This window comes from Hermetia illucens, chromosome 5 (genome assembly GCF_905115235.1).
Source record: "Hermetia illucens chromosome 5, iHerIll2.2.curated.20191125, whole genome shotgun sequence".
Taxonomy (NCBI): domain Eukaryota; kingdom Metazoa; phylum Arthropoda; class Insecta; order Diptera; family Stratiomyidae; genus Hermetia; species Hermetia illucens.
In genome coordinates, this window is record NC_051853.1 from 11,750,669 (window position 1) to 11,770,242 (window position 19,574).

A 19,574-nucleotide genomic window follows, 5' to 3' on the forward strand; every position below is an offset into this window, starting at 1 on the left:
TTTTACCGACATATATTAACACAAGTCGTATAATAATTCTTCCAACTTTTCATCGAAAAAACTGAATAGTATGCTTTTTTCACTGTTGTGTGTGGTGCTGGATTTATCTTACTGCTTTTTACAAGAAGCACTCCAAGTTATACGAATGTGCCCACATTTTCCAGAATGTGCTCTCGCTTCATTATTTTTGGCGCCTTTTTCCTAGTTTGGCTCACGGATTTAATTTTATTCGCATTAACCCCTAATCCAACCTATTTTGTGAATGAAGAATCTCTCAGCAAATCAAAATTATCAAGTCCTATAGGCGTGTGACATGCGTCGTGTCCTTGGCATACATCATATCTAAGAAAACTTAAATAGCACCGTTTCCATATTGTTTATCGACTTTTCCTGACAGCATACTTTAGGGCCGGATTAAAAACCGCAGGGACCAGTCAATCTCTTTGTTTTAAATCCAAACCTGTTCGGAAGCTATTGGTTGGCTCAGCTTGTATTCTACCTCGAGTATTGTTTCAGTGGGCATTTTTATCAATCGAACAAGTTTAGATTTACCATATGTTCGTCTGTCTATCACTGAGAAACGCACCTGTTGCCATGAAATTCCTTGGAGGCATACAACGAATGACATGTATAAGTTAGCTTCCCACGCAGATGTGGTCCACCCAAATACTGGCTTACCAGATATAGCCACGTAGAGTATCAAATGGGGCATGTGCTACTTTTGATATCGGTCGCAAAAGAGAAGTGATAAATCCGAAAAGAAAACACCTAAAGTGAAACTGATATCAATCTATTCCCTGAAACTCTCAAATCACTCAAATAAAGTTGATAACAGTATTCTACTAAATTTTCGAAATTCAATCGGAAATACTCATTCTGAGGACACCAAGTAGAATTTATATCATAATATATGGTGCGATACCAGAAAGTTTGGTACAAATCCAATCACTATTGATCAATTTATATTCATTAATTTTAATCCTTTTTTTTGTAAAGACAATATCGATATTAAATAATGATTACAAAATAGTTATCAAAAATATTATCCATCGCCAACCATGTTCGCATGTTCCCGGTAGAACGATTTTACCTTTAAGACTATCCATAAATCACTACCCAAGCGGATCATGACCTATCGATCAAAAGAAGTGGCGATGCGAAAAAGCATCATTAACGGCTCAACAACCGGATTCCGTTCTAGGCCTGCCTCAGTAAGGAACTCCAAACAACCCGGTTTGGTATCGTGGTTCACCAATTCGATATCCCTAAAAACTGTCTGGCATCCTGGCCTACTCCATCGGTTCATTCGAGGCAGGGTCCGCTACGTCTTTTTCTACCGTGGATATTGCCCTGACAAACTTTCTAGGTTGGATTATCCTCACCCATATGGATTAATTGACCCATTTCCATTTTTTCGTTAACTCGGATAATTAATTTTTTTTTTTTTTGGTTAAGGATGTAAGTCCGCCATCCATTTTAAAGGAACTTTATTCCTATATTCATTTTCCACCTACCCCTCTGTTCTGGGCTAGAAACCAAATTTGTCCAGGGCATAGGCAATTCTTTAGACACCGCCTCATCTCTGCCTTTGGAGCAGTATGATCGAAGTGGTTACGAGGTGTTGTTTGCCCCCTCATATACAATTCATAACACGACATGGGTATGATATACATTTATGACAAAAACCGCCTAGTAAATTCAGGCCTAAGTTGGTCGGGACAGATCCCTGGTACGAAACCGTAAAGCCGTCTTCGCTTATTACTTTTTGAAACCTAGGTACCAAGCCCAAAAAGAGTGGTTAGCTTTATGTAGGTCCATACATTTTCAATCACATTAGCATCAGGCAAGTGTGCAGGTCAATGCAGCGTGACGATGCCATTTTGCCAGCCCATTTTCAGCCGAATCGGCTGTGCAAATTCCAATCCCCGTTTTTTAAGATGCAATGCTCTTTTATAAGTTTTAACTAGCATTCAGGTTTACGTAAATAGGTGCAAACGGCCAAAACTCTGCTCTGCCATATTCCACAGTTGCATGTTGGGCCAAGGACTTTAAGCTGTCTAGAACATCTACTGAAATGAGACCATGGAAAAGTCCAAGATGTTGTATTAACAGATCGAAAAGTGACAATCACGTATATAGGTGAGGTCACAGGAACCTCATATGGCAGCGTTCGAAGATTTTTTTTCTTGTTCTTTAGTTGTTGTTCCATTGACAACCGAGGTCGACTCGTCGTGATCGGTTGCGCTGTTTTGTTCTGTCCTTTGTTTGATCTAGATGCAGTTGCGAAGCTTTCATTCCCATCCAGCGTATCAAGCTATCAATCTTGGGGAATGAATTCTCGTTAGCGCGAATTACGTGACCATACCGTCCAAAATGACTCTCTCGCAATTTTTCTACGATCGGTACAATTCCATATCGACCGGCGGATTATCTACATTTCGGGTGTGATAAAGTCATCTTACGTCACTAGTCCAACATTACATCTTCGTCTCCATTACCGCGAGACGCCATTCATTGTCTTTCATAGTCAGTATCACACTCGGAATCAAGGGTGGACGACTGTGGCAAATTTTAGATTTGAGATGTTCGGACACCGGATTAGGGAAACGTTTCGTGACCATAGGTGCGACCTGGATTTATCACTTTGATTCTGAATTCTGGCTTAGAAACGAACCTTATCACTGACGCCGAAAAAGTTCAAATTATCTATGTCAGCGGGAAAGGTTATGGTCTGCGTTTTCCGGGAAGATGAAATAATAATTGTGGTGGCGTATTTGGAAAAGCGAATCGCTATTAAGGGTTCTTACTACGCAGAAATCTAAATAAGAGCATTCGGAGTACTATTCCACCAAGAGAACGCTCCAGCTCAGAAAGCCGATTTCGAAGACTGCTGAAGAAAAAGTTATAGCGCGTCAAAGATGCAGTCCACCAAATAAGAAATTCGTCATATTTTATGTTTTTACTACCTGAGAGGTAGAAATGCAACGAAGGCGACCGAAAAATTTTTTGAAGTTTATGGGCCCGATACTGTATCGATTCGCACAGCACAGCGTTGGTTCGATTGATTTCGTTCTGGTGTAGGGGATCTCGAAGATACATCCCGTACTGGTAGGCCAATCGTCGTAGAAACCGATTAAATCGTCGAAATCATCCAAGTAGACCGACATGTGAGTATTCGCGCGATTGGTCAGGAACTGTGTCTAGACAATAAAACCGTTTGGAACTATTTGCAGAAGATTAGATTCCAAACAAGCTGGATGTTTGGATGCCACACGAGTTGACGCAAAAAAATCTCTTGGATCGACTCAACGCCTGCGATGCACTGCTGAAAGGGAACGAATTCGACCCATTTTTGAAGCAGATGGTGACTGTTGATGAAAAGGGCATCATGTGCGACAACCTCAAGCGAAAAAGATCGTGGTCGAAGCACAGCGAGCCGGCCCAAACCATCGCCAAGCCCGGATTGACGGCCAGGAAGGTTTTGCTGGGTGTTTAGTGGGATTGGAAGGGAATCATCCACTATGAGCTGCTCAAATATGGCCAGACTCTCAATTCGGTCCTCTACTGTGAGCAATTCTACCGTTTGAAGCAGGCGATTGACCAGAAGCGGCCAGAATTGATCAATAGGAATGATGTTGTGTTCCATCAGGACAACGCTCGGCCTCACACATCTTTGATGGCCCGCCAGAAGCTACGAGAGCTCGGATGGGATGTCCTATCGCACCGATTGTATAGTCCGGACCTGGTGCCAAGTGATTACCATCTCTTCCAGTCCATGGAAAACGCTCTTGGTGCTACTAAGTTCGCCTCAAAAGAGGCTTGCAAATAAGGAGGGGGGCGAGGGGGTAATGAAGTTGCCTTCTAAATGGCAACAAGTTTGCGAACAAAACGGCGCATATTTGAAATTAAATCGGATAATTCTAAGTATGTTAAATAAAGCGTCAAATTTCGATCACAAATACGACATTTCTTTCTCCCCAACCCAATATATACTAGAAAAAGAACTATTGAATAATTCTATCTTTATCCATGCATTCAAAAGGAAGTTTGTACATATTGTGTTACGTTTTTTGCATGTCAATCGTATATCTTTTGCTGGCTTTGCTCCTTTGCTGTTATGTTTCCTTTTGCTGGTGTCGTGCTTTTGTCAATGCTGTGTACAAATAATCTTCGTCCTCTTATCAAATTTACACCTACTACATTATACGATAATATTAAGTGATATCAGCTCTCTAATTTAATACTAAATACTCGTCAGCATGCACATATCGAGATCTCTATAGCGTCAACTTTTTATGAGGTGTAGACCCGAAAATCTCACTTCTCTATAAATCTGAAAAAAAAAACTGGGTGGAGAAATATACAACTACGTTTTGTTATTTTTAATATTATTTTTTTTTATATATACCTCAAAAATTGCAAGTCCATACATTACGAACTTCATATCTTTAAGAGCACTTTATCCGCTTTGTCACGCGCAAAACAGTAACAAAATTCAGCTTAATGAAAGTCGTTTTTTTTGTGTCCTCTTTTCTTATACCTCACGCTTCCTTAAATGTCACACGCGCGTTACGTTGTTCTGTATGGGCTATCTTAATAATGTAACAAGTATCTTTTGTACAGAATAGAAAATTTAAGTGTTAAAAAAAACAAAAAGATAAACATTTTAACAAAATATGGCGCACATGAATCATTTTATAAATTATTTCAAAATTAATCAAACAAACTCACGGCATTTCACATTGTTGTTATTCTATACTAGAGGCAAAACCGCATTTTAGCACAAGGTAATTATTATCTAATTCAAACTAATTTCTCGATATCATTAAAGAGAAGAATTTTATTTCCTAGTCATTGTTATCATGTAAACATATAACTTGGCATATTGTTGAAAGTACTCTAGTGACTGGAAACATTAATATTTTGTTTGACTTTTGTTTATTGCTTTAGTCCTTTTGGTTCTTTTTCGAGCCTACGGTATCCATAGTGCAATACGACATCGGCAGTTGCTGTATTTGATTGTTATACAATGAGTTGAGATATTAGTTCGATAAATACAATGTGTTAATCGATGTCCTATTTCACTTTGGATAGTAGAGCATTGAAATGTGTTAACTTGTACAGATATTGGCTTTACTGTTTGAATGTCCCTCGTTTATTAGAAACCTATATGAATATTTTCCGCTAATTATCGAATAATGGATAAGATGAGTTATGAGTATAAGATGAGTTTTCCCTTTTATACATGCATTTTCCTCTATTATACCTCATACTACAACTATTCCACTTCCCAGGCTAGCAATGGGGCTACGATGCCGATATTAAGCCCAGCGACAGAACCCTTCGTTCAAGTCACCTGCAATTTCTGACTCCCAGAAGGCGAACTGGGAACATGACAACCAAATTCTCAAAGTTAAACTCTATCCAACTTGCCTCCAACATCAACGTTCCCAATGGCCAAACAGACAGATGGCAGATATACTCAAGTCTACACACAGGAAATTCGTCTCCCGGCACATTGCTTGAATTTGTATGTTGGAAAAAAAGCATTGCACATGGCCAATGTTCTTCGATTATTTGCCTGTGAAAAATTTCACGTATTTACTGCGAGCATGTGCCTTTACACAGCATTAGGTTGTTGCAAATGAAATGGCCGTTTTGATACTAAAATTTGAAACGACTGTAAAGCCTACAAAAATTTATTTATTTAATCAAAATAGGTGCCAGTCGAAATCAAAACACTTCTCCCAACAAAATACAAGAGCATGTATGCCAGTTTCGTAGAAGTCCAATTGTCGGGTGTTAATAAATTCGTCGAAGCCAATTTTGACAGCCTTCGTTCCTTAATTGTTTTTACGCCAAAAAATGATCCAAATGCTTAAAAAACTGGTAGTCGGTTAGCGAAAGGTCCGGTGAATATGGAGTATGAGGCAGAGTCTCATACTGCAATTTGTTAAACTTTTGGACCGTTGTTCTGGACACATGAGGTCGTGCATTGTCGTGAGGGAATATCACACCATTTCTGTTGACCAATCTCTACCGTTGAATACTCAATTTTTTATGCATTTCCTCGAGTTGGGCACAGTATTTCTGTGCATTTATCGTTTCTCCAGGTGCCAAAAAGGAATAGTGAATAACTCCAACTGTAGACCACCAAACAGTCACCATTACCTTATTCGGATGGAGGCTCGGTTTCGGCATATGCTTCGGTGGCTCATCTGCATCTAGCCATTGTGCTGATCGGCGACGAGTGTCGTATAATATCCACTTTTCATCACATGTCACTATTCTGAAGGGATCGCCTCTCTTGCGGGTGAGTAAAGAACTGCAAATTTCTGTTCGAAGCACCATGTTTTGCTCCGTGAGGACATGCGGAGTCAATTTGTCGAACTTTTTCACCTATCCAAGTTGTTGCAAGTGCCGGGAAACTGTCTAATAGTGTACGTCCAGTTTCCCTGCAATGTCTCTCACAGACTCACGTGTATCGGATGCGACTAGCGAACGCAGTTCATCGTTGTCAAGCGCTGGTTCTAGATGTCCACGTGGCTTACTTTGAAGGTTTACGTCGCCTGACCGGAATTTCTCGAACCACCGCCGTGTGGTTCGTTCGCTTACCGTATCAGCTCCAAATGCACTGCTAATGTTCCTGATCACCTCCGCTGCTTTATGACCGAGTTTGAACTCATACAGAAAAAATATACGTTATTGGATCTTTTCCATCCTTTTTTCCTTTCTATTCACTGTTATCACAACGATGGTCGAAACTGAAATGATTCCTTGATTAAATGTAGGAGTGTTTATACTTCATTATCCGACACCAATAGCGCCAACTGGTGGTGGTTTGATACAGCAAAATCGCAACTAACTTCACTTGATTGCCAAATCGGCCATTTCATGTGCAACAACCTAATATTTATGGCTTGGCACACAGATAGACCAATTCATGAATCACAGAGGCCAGGGACCAATTAACTACCTCATACCCACCCCGCGAATACGCAGTGACATTCTAGACCTCCTAGAGACTTGATTTGCTCCTCCTTTGTGTAGTAATTTTGTCACATTGCAATGAACTGATACCCGCTCTCGAAATCAACCTCATTTCACTCCCTAATGTCACACTTGGAGACACAAAATACGAGAAAACCCTCTGCCGTAGGCTTTTAAGGAGCAGATACTCGTTCCAATATTTCCTTGTAGACGAAATCCTCAACCTAGATGCACATATCAACAGCTCAGAAAAACGTGGCCCACCTACAAAGTATCCTTTATCCTCCCGAAAAAGCACACTTCCACCAACCCCATCGTTGTATCCTCCACATTGACGACAGAAGCTTTGAGGCAAAAATCAACGCATTCATCTCCCAACTCTGCTTTAAGCAAACACCCTGACAAACCTAATTCAAGATTCACAAGCATTTTGCCTGTCACATCCTTAATGGGATGTGACAGGCATCTCTACCCATATTGGTAGCGTGTTTGTATACCTGTGACAAGTTATTTCCTAAATATCCTGCAGAAATTTGAAAACTGGATACAGAAAAGAAGAAATTCTAAAAGTCATATCTTAAAATATCAACCATTTATTTCGAGTCCTTTTTTTTTTGTAAATGTCTACAAATTGGACCAACATCGCTTAATCTCTATTGATTAAAATGCAGTTGGGCTCCTATGATATACTTCCCTCAGAACTGCTCCTTGGCTCCATAAACATGAGATTCTAAGTAGTCCCAAAGAAGAACATCGGGTCCTTACTTGGTAGTAGCACTAGAAGAACCCATTCCACGTTTCAAAATTTTAATCCCATCGCTCATTTTGCTTATGGAACACCTCTCGCCTTTCTTGGACCCGGTGAGATAACTCATCCCATCCAAGCTCGCTTTTGACGGGTCCCCAAAGATGTTTGGGATCTCGCTCTGTCGTGTGTTAGAACGCAATTCCTTTGCGATTGCCAAGCTCCGTGCGCTTCCGGATTAGGAATGGGTTCAGACTGTCAAATTGCCGACAATCGTTCAGTTCCTTGTTGAAAGTTCAAAAAGAAACCACATCCAACCAAACCTACATCTTTCTTTGATAAAGTTTTGCTTTTGAAGTCCTTTAAGGCGGATCTTCCCGCCGGGACCAAGACCCTTTGCATCGTACCTTCTTCTCGTCACCAGTTGTCATCCTTTCCCAAAAAGGCTCCAGGAATCCAAATATCGGACCTGTTTACGTATCCAAGCTTATGTAGTAGATTCTAGTGAACAAGTTTTTCACTAACCTGTGTGCACGATATCTCGCATCGTGTAACAAAGGTTTAACTTGATCTCTGCCACTATTTTGTCATCATCAACCTTGATGAGCCACCCTGACTGAGGAGTATTTTTAATATAAAGACTTCCAGCTGGCCAGGTTTAGCACTGAAGTTTTTTTGAAGCAGTTCACCCTAAATTTTGCGCAATTTATCACGGGTTGCACTCGGGTTCTTCGCTTCCAGAAGTAAAAGAGTAAAAAGTGGCTATTCCAAATTTTTGCAACGGAAGTCGGACAGCTTATATACTTATCCGTAAGCCCCTCTGGTTCATAATTTCAGATTGAATGTCAATAGCTGTTTTAAGAGGATCTTTTTTCGAAAGACGATAGATCAAGCGGTGGCGATTCACTGTTTGCCTGTCTGTCTGTCACACGCATTTTTTTCGGAAACGGTTATGGCGATTGAGTTACATCATTCTAGAATCTCCATACATGCAAAAGGGGGGTGTACATTTTTTTCATCAAATATAGTCATCTGGGGTATCAACGGTTAGTACTTTCCGATGCGATTAGTTTTGATATTTGTTGGAAAGGTGCGGAGTGCAACTTGCCAAGCAAACCATCAGTCATTCATGGTTTCTTCGGTAAGGGAGATGTCTAACTGTGTCACCGGTAACTTAACCATTTTGCCTCAGGATCGTATTCAAAAACTAATAATTCGTGACCCGTGATCAAGCGACCGAAGAAATTGTTATCAATGGTTATTCTGTCAATAAAATCAAAGAAGGCGTTTTTTCAATTGTTCTTATAATCAATTGTGAAGTTTTTTGACCCAATTTGACCACATGCGCCGAATTAGACATCATTCGACGTATTAACAGTACTAGATTCGTCCCCATTAACTTGTCCAAAATCTAAAAATTAAGGTACCGTAACGCCAACATAAATTGATATGTGTGGTGTTGCAGAACAAGTGACCACCACTGTTGTTGAAAAGCTTCAAGCCTTCGTTAATACATATCTCCATATTTGCTAACAAAACCTACTTTTTTCAACTGTCAACCTGTCTCCGTCCTGTCATCAGGGTACCTTGCCCCAACAGAATCTCAGACGAAGAACTACAGCGACATGTACTCCTTACGGTCCAGACAACCGTGGACGCATCAATTAGTAGGCACAACAGATAATGGATAATATACTTTTTAAGATAGGACTACCACTCCAAGGAGAGCTGATATCCCGAAAAGTCCTGAACAGATCTGAAACTCGTTGCCGAAAACCTCGAAAGTGACACCCCCTAGAGAATTTGTCTTGCATATACAATGGATAGTACTTCGCTTAAGCAATGCCTTTATAGGCCTTTCATAAGGAAGGTCCTGGGAATATGCAATATGCACACACGTCCGTCGAGCTGAAGACGATTCCTGCATTCTCAACTTCCTATTCTTGCATCTTCAACTTTCTACTCGTCGAGAAATCTATCTGATCAACGGTCGTTTCGTTTGCTTTCTAGTTGCTTGGAAATGTATATGATTCTAAAATGATCGCCCTAACAGCTAAAGGCTACCGCCAGTTAAGCTGGGAATCTAATGGTTCGTATCTAAAGAAAGCCCATTTAACTTCCACCAAATTTGACAAAACCTATTGAACCCTAATAACAGGTTCTTTTAAGGACTGAAGGGTACATAATCTGCATCCAGTTAACGACGAATCAGACCAACTGGAGGAAAACTCACTCTCATTCTTTAGTCTGTGGGCCCTTGTTTTGTTGGGCTATGGTGAGAATTTTTTTTTTTTTTTCTTAAAAAAGGACAACTGACAATTTCGTTCAGGGTAGAGTCAACTCATCAGACGCTACCTGAAATCTGCCCTGGGAGTACCACGTTCGAAAACGTCTATAGGTGTTAACAGCTCCCTTATATATTGGCTAATATGACGTGTGTGCTGAAATGATGATTGCAACTTAGACGAGTCAATCGCTCTGTCAAACGAGACAAAGGCCAAAAACGAAAAATTTGACTTTGGTCTAGCTTAGGCTTAAGCTATTGGCGATTTTAAGTTGAATATGATTATCATCCACGTCATGTTTGCGGCTGTACTGTTGACAGAGAGGAGGATCGTTAGTCGCCCTTTTTGAGGCCCCTTTTTAGGCGCTTAGCCCAAAACGCTGGACCCGTGGATCAAAAAACGTGAGAATAAGTTGCTTTTCAGTGTTCCGGTCCAACATCAAGTAGATGTGGACTTAGGATCCTTCATATCAGAAAACCAAAAAAGGGTACGCAACCTTAGAAGTGCGAAAACCGAATTGCCAAAATAAATCTTTAAATCCGAAAAAATTTGCTTCAATCAAGTGTAAACCTAAATAAGGCGATTTTCGCACTTCAAAGGTTGCATAACTTCTTCTTTAGTCTTTGTCTCGTTCGACAGCGGTGCCGGCCTGATCTGGGTTTCGTTTTCGAAAAACCATTAATTTGCTTAACTACACTTTTCCCAACAATGGTCCAATTCACTTACTTGTTTTCCAGAAGACGATCAAAGTACTCCTTTCCGGCAGCATTTGGTTTTTCATTTGCGAACCGATGTAAGTCAGAGGGAACTGGTGAAGGGGGTGGATGTTTCAATAATTGATACTTCAATTCAATTCTCTCTCTCGCCCCCCTCTCTTTCCCTCTCTCTCTCTCTTCCTCTCTCTCTCTCCCTTTTTCTCCCTTTCTCCCTCTCTCTCTCCCTTTCTCCCTCTCTCTCTCCCTTTCTCCCTCTCTCTCCCTTTCTCACTCTCTCTCTCTTTCTCCCTCTCTCTCTCCCTTTCTCCCTCTCTCTCTCCCTTTCTCCCTCTCTCTCCCTTTCTCCCTCTCTCTCTCCCTTTCTCACTCTCTCTCTCTTTCTCCCTCTCTCTCTCCCTTTCTCCCTCTCTCTCTCCCTTTCTCCCTCTCTCTCTCCCTTTCTCCCTCTCTCCCTTTTTCCCTCTCTCTCTCTCCCTCTCTCTCTCTCCCTTTCTCCCTCTCTCTCTCTCCCTTTCTCCCTCTCTCTCTCTCTCCCTCCTCTCTCCCTTTCTCCCTCTCTCTCTCTCTCTTTCTCCCTCTCTCTCTCTCTCTCCCCCCTCTCTCCCTTTCTCCCTCTCTCTCTCCCCCCTCTCACCCTCTCTCTCCCTCCATCCCTCTCCCCTCTCTCTCCCTCCCTTTCTCTCTCTGGTACTGTGGCCATGTAGTCAGCTCGCCCACCTCATGTTGCTCTGCCCACACATCTCCCTCAGAGACGCGAGCATGTCCTGTGGTCCGTTCCTCGACTATAGACGTTGCTTTCCTTTAACGTCGAGCCCGAACATATCTTTTTGGGGGGACGGACCGCTAGAATTTGAGTAACTCCGTAGACCAATTAAGCCGAAGTTGCCTTATATCCTTTTTCTTGGTGGCGTTGAGTTTCGTGAGTACCGTCAAAAGAATGCTGGACCGCTTATGAGTCCTAACGTAACATATTTTCATTGCTTCCAGCGCTCTAAAATCTCGTTCGCAGTAGTCCAAGTTATCTTGTCTGGTGGTGGTCTTAGGTACTTTTACGGCCTCGGTGTCCCATGCAAAATTCCTTTTAAATTTCTTTTTATCCTTGGGGGGAAAAAACAAGCCCCCTATTGCCAGATCGGGGCTGTACGGCAGCTGGGGTAGCGCTGCCACACCCAGTTTGGCCAGCAACCCGGAGAAAAATTAGCGCGGTATGCGGTATAGCTTGGGTCATAGTGAAACATCCAATTATTGCGAATTTCTCTTCGAATGCGTCGAACTCAATCGTTTGAGTACATCCCAACCAAATTTTTTATGGGCTGTTTTTGTCCTTGTGGCACAAATTCACTGTGAACCTTTTCAGTTAAAGAATACAATTAGCATCGTCTTGATTCGCGACTTGCTCACCTTTTCATTTTTTCGAGCGAGGAAATTCCTTAGTGAGCCACTTGCTGTTCTAGCGCTTTAATTCGGAATCATTCTCAAAAAGCTACGTCTTGCGCCCTGTTATCATCATCACATCAACGGCGTAACAAGTGGTATCCCGTCTAGGTCTGCCTTAATAAGGAACTCCGGACACTCCGATTTTGCGCCGAGGTCTACCAATTCGATATCCCTAAAAGCTGTCTGGCGTCCTGATCTACGTCATCGCTCCATGTCAGGCACACTCTGTTATCACTCTATACAAAAATTCTGAGCCTATTTCGTAGCATTCTTGAGCTCTTGTAATTTCAATAAACGGTGTCATTTTCCCGCAGACTTTCTTCATTTGAAGACTATTTGGCAAAATGTGATGAACGATTGTTTTGGGTATCCCGCACTTCTCTTCAATTATCCCAACACTTAATCGTCGGTCTTTGTCCAAAACTTTGCGCACTTCTTACACTGAGTTCTTAGTGCGTGATGTCGGCGGGGGTCGCGAGCGGTCGTCTTTGTTGGCGGACTCCCAATCTTCACGAAATCTCTTGTGCCACATGAAATCTTAGCTTTTTTCTAATCGTTTCGTCCCCGTATACTTTCCAAAATATCCTGAGCGTCTCCGACCCGTAAAAACCCAGTTTCACATAAAATTTGAGTACACAACGCAGCTCCAAAATTTAGTCCCGGTTTTTCTCGGCGAGTGTGCAGTTGGTACCTTTGTGAGGGGAGTAACCCGGCCTCAACAGCTGGCTGCAGGCGATTGACATCGGTCTCGTTTTAAAACTTAGATCCCCACCAATTTTTTCGACCCTCCGCCAGCGCTAGTAACTACAAAAAAATATTGCTGGAACTTTTAGGACAGACCTTGCGAGTCTGCCAGGGGCCCAAGATGTCGTTGTGGACATTGTCGAACCTACTATCTGGCATTTTAAAGTGTTGATGTGTTAACTTGGGCGTGACTGCCAATTTTACTCAACTTACATGAGAAATAGCACCGCACCGCACCGCAACTGTTGATGTACTTTGACAGTGTTGACCAGACATATTTACGTTGAATTTGCCTTCGCGTAGTCCAATCATCCGAATACGTTTGACCGTGTGTCCTATCAAACACCTGTTTCCTCAGACTGGTGGGAACATAAGCTAGAATTTTGTCCATTCGTGTCTGACCCCACTGATGCTGAACGCAGCTTCGACCGCTGTTGAAGTTGAAAAATTGATTGCTCGTGCATGAGAGTATTCGAATAATTTGAAAACACGTGCTAATATAACCCTAACTCCCAGGTTTCGGTACCAATTATGGGAACTGATCAAGGGTTTTTAGGTTATCTGGGTTTTAATACTTGAAATTTGAATCCAGAATGGCGGTTAACATGTTACTGAGACTGCAAAGAATAACAATTGAACTTCAGTTTCATCATCATCTCACTTAATGCTATGCAAATGATAAGCCAACAGCAGCGGGACGGCACAAAGGCAAACCCAAATAACCGGGATTCTAACCCTAGGTAGTAGGGGCGTCCTATATTTTTATAGCCCAAGGGTGGCAAGGAAAATTTAGAACCTCAAAAGCCACGCCGAGACAGGAAAGCATCGATTGATTGTGATGATCTTTCCTTTCCATCGCGGCACTTGGATCTTCAGTTTTATGACTCCACACGCGCGATTCAGTGCAGTTTTGTATAATGGTACATAAGGTGTCCAAAATGACCCACAATCCAATTCCCGTGTCTGGTTAGCTAATAGGCGTGCAGGCACGTATCGATGGGATACTTCTGTGCCTGTTTTCTAGGCTTTCGGAATAGCTCTTTCTTCTGGGTTGATTTCGCTCAACCAGGATGGTCTTTCGGCCACGCATGGCCCTTTCTTAAAGTATGACCTATTCACTGCCACTTTCGCCTTTTAATTTACATATCCGAAAAGAATCTAAGTTTATGTAGACTTTTCGGATAGTAGCAGGGTTTTTACTGATATTTTTCCTAAAGATACATACTTTCATCTGGACCTATAGCTCAGCACGAAATAATACATAAAGAACCGAAAATCAGTAACTCCAACATTTTATATTTGTATCTTATCATGAATTTCACCACATGTACATAATGTTGAGGGCACCTCTTCTTCCATTCAGTTCCATCCTCGGTCATCTCGCATCCCAATCTATCTCTCTCGATCAAAGCAAAATGTTTGTAGTTATTTATCCGTTACTTGCATGCAATTCATAAAAGTCAAACCAGTAGATTTGTTTGGTATTACTTAGTTGAATTATCTTTTGAATTACGCGAGTGTTTGCCTCTTTTTTTTCGCTAATTTATTCAGAATTGCATCTGTTGTTTGACTTGGTGAGCTACCTAAAAATTAGTTCAATAATTTTGGCAAAATATTTCATAAAAGTTAATTTCTCGCAAGGATCAACAAAAAGAATTTCAAAATCCAAAAAAAACCTGTTTTGTTGAATGTCGTATTCCTCTAGCATTGTTAGTTTTATACTTAAAACAGTGCTTACTTTTGGTGACGCCCAAGGAGATGATGAAGAAAGTTCCCTACCACATATGGACCATGGATTTCATTCAAAGTTGCCGCCTGGCATACTTCCACATGGTTTACCAACCGTTAAAGAAGTCGCACCGGCCATTACGCCACAGGAACAAAAAAAGGATCACGATGATAAGAAACCAAGTATGGTCTTCCCAATAGTCCTTAGAAAAGTGAATGAATAGAGAAAACATTTCAAATTTGCAGTTAGAGAACTATCTGAGGAACAGAAGCAGATGATTATACTCTCTGAGGATTTCCAGCGTTTCGTTATGAGAGCAGGAAAGGTTATTGAACGTGCGTTGTCAGAAACTACTGATATTTATACAGACTACATTGGCGGTGGTTCCACTGATGAAGGAATGTAAGTGAAATTTGATTGACTGATTGTTCATTGGACCATCACTTCACGATCCTCTCATTTTAGAGATGAAAAATCGCTGGCTGGATTGTCCTTAAATAGAATCTTCTACGATGATCGATGGTCGAAAAATCGCTGTGTGACATCAATGGACTGGTCCACTCATTATCCAGAGCTGGTCGCCACTTCATACCACAACAACGAGGTAAGTGGTTTGGTCTCATTTGGGCATGCCTACAAAAATTATAACCTTCTCCGAAATCATGAACCCTCTTCTGAATCGAAGGAAGTAAAAATTCTCCCCTCAATCTTCTCGATAGGAATCGCCCAACGAACCCGATGGTGTTGTGATAGTATGGAATACCAAATACAAGAAGCAAACACCAGAGGATATCTTCCACTGCCAAAGCGCCGTGATGTCTACATGCTTCGCTAAATTCCAACCAAATCTCATCCTCGGCGGTACTTATTCCGGTCAAATTGTTGTTTGGGACAATCGTGTACAGAAACGCACCCCAATACAGCGCACACCATTGAGTGCTACGGCCCATACCCACCCTGTGTATTGTCTACAAGTGGTTGGAACCCAAAATGCGCACAACGTTATATCAATTTCGTCTGATGGTCGTCTCTGTTCATGGAGCTTGGAAATGCTTTCAATGCCACAGGATACAATGGAATTGCAACAGAAGCAATCGAAATCGATTGCTGTGACATGTATGGCATTTCCAAATGCTGAAATCAATAATTTTGTTGTAGGTAGCGAGGATGGTTACGTCTATTCAGGTAGGTATTATTGACTCATGGTAGGTATCGTTATTTGACTGAGTTCCTTGTGGTTCTTCAACAGCCTATCGACATGGTACACGCGCTGGCATCGGTGAACAATACGAGCGACATTTAGGCCCAGTGACCGGAGTTTCGACGCATTATAATCAAGGATCGCCGGATTTCGGTCATTTGTTCCTAACTTCTTCCATTGATTGGACTATTAAGTTGTGGAGTTTGAAGGTAAGGTTATTTCTATTCTATTAACTATCACAGGCGACTGCCTGCGGTGAAGGCTGGAGCAGAAGAGACCGGTTGTTCTCCATGCGGTCCTTCTGCCTCCAACCAACGGCACTTTTTCGCCGTTGGCTCTCCACTCCTGTGGCGAGTTCTAAAACGCGCGGAAAGCACTGGCGGCGTCATCTATCCGCTCGCATTCGCAAATAAATTTCGAATGTTGCCAATCCTGCAGCACCACATCACTCTGCCCTGAATGAAACCTAGGGGTTTCAGCGACCAAACCCGGAACTGCGAAGCGAACGCGATGTTGTTTTGGGGCGCACACGGGCTTCAGCCTGGACAGGGAGACCGCCTTTTTATGTCCACCGATCTCGAACTAAAAGAAATATTCTCCCCGCTCGAGAACGCGGTACGGTCCTTTGTATGAAGGCTGCAGCGTCTTCCGGACAGCATCCGTCCTGACCAGGACGTGCGTGCACGTGTCCAGCTCCCTATGAGCGCAGGCAGGCACGGATATGTGTCGGGTGGGAGGTGTAGTTCTAAGGCGGTGGAGATTATTTTTCAGCAGGCGCAGCAATCCCGAGCCCGTGAGAGCCGATCTCTTGTCGAAGACCGGATCACCTCGTATACTAGCTCCGCGGGGCTGGCACAAATTCCTTTCGGTGGGTTGTTCGGAGGCCAAGTAGGACGAGAGGCAAGACTTGAGTCCAGGACAGATCGTCGCGGGCCATAATGACGGCTTTCAGCGTCCGGTGCCAACGCTGTAGCATCCAATTGGATTGCGGGTGGTAGACCGTAGTCCGCTGGCGTTTGAATCCCAGGAATTTGCCTAACTCCGAGAAAAGGGTGGACTCAAACAGCATTCCCTGGCCAGTGATAATCACTGCAGGGACACCAAAGCACAAGATTGCGCCGTAATGTCCTTCAGAGGTATTGCCTCAGGCCACCGCGTAAACCTGTCGATGATTGTAAGGCAATACCTGAAACCGTGCGAGTCTCGCAAAGGGCCTACGATGTTGAGGTGTAAGGTGTGGAATCGGTTCGGTCGGTGTGGAATTGGTAGTGCGGGGAAATTACTCCACTTCTTTTCTTGCATTCTTCTGGCATGCGATGCAGTCTCTGGGCCAGGAGTTGATGACCTTATTCATGGAGGGCCAGAAGTATTTCTCGGTGACTAACCGATTTTTCGTCCTGATGCCTGGATGCGCTAAGTCGTGAACCGCGTGGAACACTTCCTTACGAAAGGTAGCCGGGGTCCCTTTTCCGAGTATTCGCAGCACAGAAAGAGGTTCGAGCCGAAGATGGGCAACTCCCGCAATTTGTATTTGAGGTTGGATTTGAGGCTCTGAAGTATTGCATCATCCTCCTGCGCCTTGGCGATAGCTGAGAAGTCGAGTGAGGCGGGGATGTTAACCTCGAAAACACGTGACAAAGCGTCAGCAACTATGTTGTCCTTGCCGCGGACAGCCTCTTCAGACCACACAATCTCTCGTGTGTCCTTTGTTTTGGGGCCAGACAAGTACGCGTTCAAAACAGAATAGACGACGATAGAAGTTTAGCATGCCCAAGAACCTCCGCAAATCTTTCACAGTTTTTGGACGCGGAAAATTTGTGATTGCTTGGACCTTGTCAGGGTCGGGCTGTATTGCGTCAGGGGAAATGAAGTGGCCGAGGAATTTCAAATGTGTCTGGAGAAACTTGCATTTATCAACGTTTAAGACTAAACCGGCCTCAAGGAGACGTTGAGAAATGCACTCAAGATGGGCTAAGTGCTCAGACTCTGAGGAAGAAGCGACCAAAACATCATCCAAATATACGAGAGTCGAGGTTTCACAGGACCGAGTGAATGTACCTTTGAAAAGTTTGCGCCGCATTGCACCTCTCCGAAAGTCATCCGTGTGAACTCGAAGAGTCCAAAGGGTGTTGTTCGAATTCTTTCCGTGCAATAGCCAGCTTCTGGGGTGGTAGGCTACGCACCTTCGAAAAGATAGGGCAACCAGTATTGTTAATGTGGGACTGCACATTGTGCTTCACTGGTTTAGAAAGACTACATTCGGTAGTAATCGGGCTGAATTTTTGGAGGAGTGCCCGAACACGAAAGTCAGTAATGCCCTCCAAAAGTATGGAAAGATTGTTGTTGTGAAGAGATGAGATTCGGCCTGACGAATTAAGGTTGGTTGTGGAGTCTATAAGGGACCTGTTCTGCAAGTCAACTAGCAACCCATAGTGAGACAATAAGTCTGCATCTAAAATGGGGAAGCTGACATCCGCCAGGATGAATCGCCACGAGAACGTCCTACGCAAGTCAAGACTCACGTCCACTTGCCTGTACCCGTAGGTGTTAATATGCGAGGAATTTGCCGCCGCAAATTTTAAAGATTGAGGGAATAGCCGATGGTGCCGGGGTCCGGGAAGAACCGAAACCTCCGCACCAGTATCTACAAGATAACTGTGCTTGATGAGAGGGTCATAAATTGTTTGACGACGTGGCACTGCGCTCTGGTTTGCCGTCGCCAGGACTTCCGGGGACCTAGTTTTTTGAGGTAGGCGCGAATTTACACGGAAGCGAACATCTTGTAGCTTTTTCGCCGAATCTGCGATGGTACCAACAAATGCTTCGGTCCGTAGGTTGTCCTGACGATCTGCTTCCCGATCGCCCTTTTCGAGCTATAGATCGCGAGCGAGCTCAGGACCTGCCGCCCGAACGCTGAGCGTCCAGCGTCGCCCTCATCTCTGCCATGCTGGTCACAAGAGCAGCCATCTCACGCTTCAACTCGCCAACTTCGTCTGAAGGCTGGTGAACGGCCGCTATCGTTGGACGCGCGCCTCCAAAGAACCGGAGACGCACGCGAGGTCCGTCTGGGTGCCCTCCGGAAGTCGTCGCAGCCAGAGCGACTTCAACAGATCGTCGTCGATTTTGCTCCCACCCAATTGCCTCATTTCGCGAAGCAATTGGTTGGGAGTTCGATCGCCCAGCGTCAAACCTGCCAGCAAGTGATCCAGCTTAGCTGACTCACTTACCGACAGGCGCTTGATCAACTTCGTTTTCAATACGTTGTAGGACATGACAATGTCGGCCACCAGAAGGATGGACTCCTCATCCAGGCCCACAATTGGATAATTAAATTTGGTCGCGTCCGTTTTGATTCCGGATATCTGGAATCGCGCTACCAGATGGATGAACCCAAGCTCCGGATTCCTTCGTCAAAAGGGGTACAGTGAGTGCGGTCACCTGAGGGTCCAATGGGCCTGGCGCGTGTTTGTCGTCTAGCGACATGACAAAAAACACGCTCTGAGTTGAGTCGAGGACGCGGCTGTAACGAATTTCAAAAGACCCTACTATGACGACGGCAAATCGCACCCCCAAATGGCTGTATGACAGAGAAAAGAAACCACCGACGCACTCCGGAGCGGACGCTTGAAGCGCAGACCAAAATAAAAATTTGCCAAAAGAGCGATTGCTGCCTCGTAGGCTGCGTCTGCACTGGAGTTGTTGTAAATTAACTTGGGTTTGATTGGGC

The 19,574-nt window shown here is 43.5% G+C and overlaps 1 protein-coding gene across 15 annotated transcripts in view; it reads left to right on the top strand.

The window, feature by feature from the left end:
- The window catches only part of LOC119658486 (cytoplasmic dynein 1 intermediate chain), a 45,544-nt gene that overhangs the window by 24,727 nt on the left and 1,243 nt on the right, over positions 1-19,574 (top strand). For 6 of the 15 annotated variants that reach the window (XM_038065933.1, XM_038065940.1, XM_038065937.1 and 3 more), the window contains 5 exons: positions 14,673-14,828; positions 14,892-15,048; positions 15,112-15,250; positions 15,366-15,831; positions 15,896-16,056. In XM_038065933.1, the coding sequence (XP_037921861.1) occupies positions 14,673-14,828; positions 14,892-15,048; positions 15,112-15,250; positions 15,366-15,831; positions 15,896-16,056 (1,079 nt within the window). Of the gene's footprint in view, positions 1-14,648; positions 14,829-14,891; positions 15,049-15,111; positions 15,251-15,365; positions 15,832-15,895; positions 16,057-19,574 lie in introns of all 15 variants that reach the window. The other 9 variants (XM_038065932.1, XM_038065936.1, XM_038065935.1 and 6 more) reach the window with 2 other exon arrangements.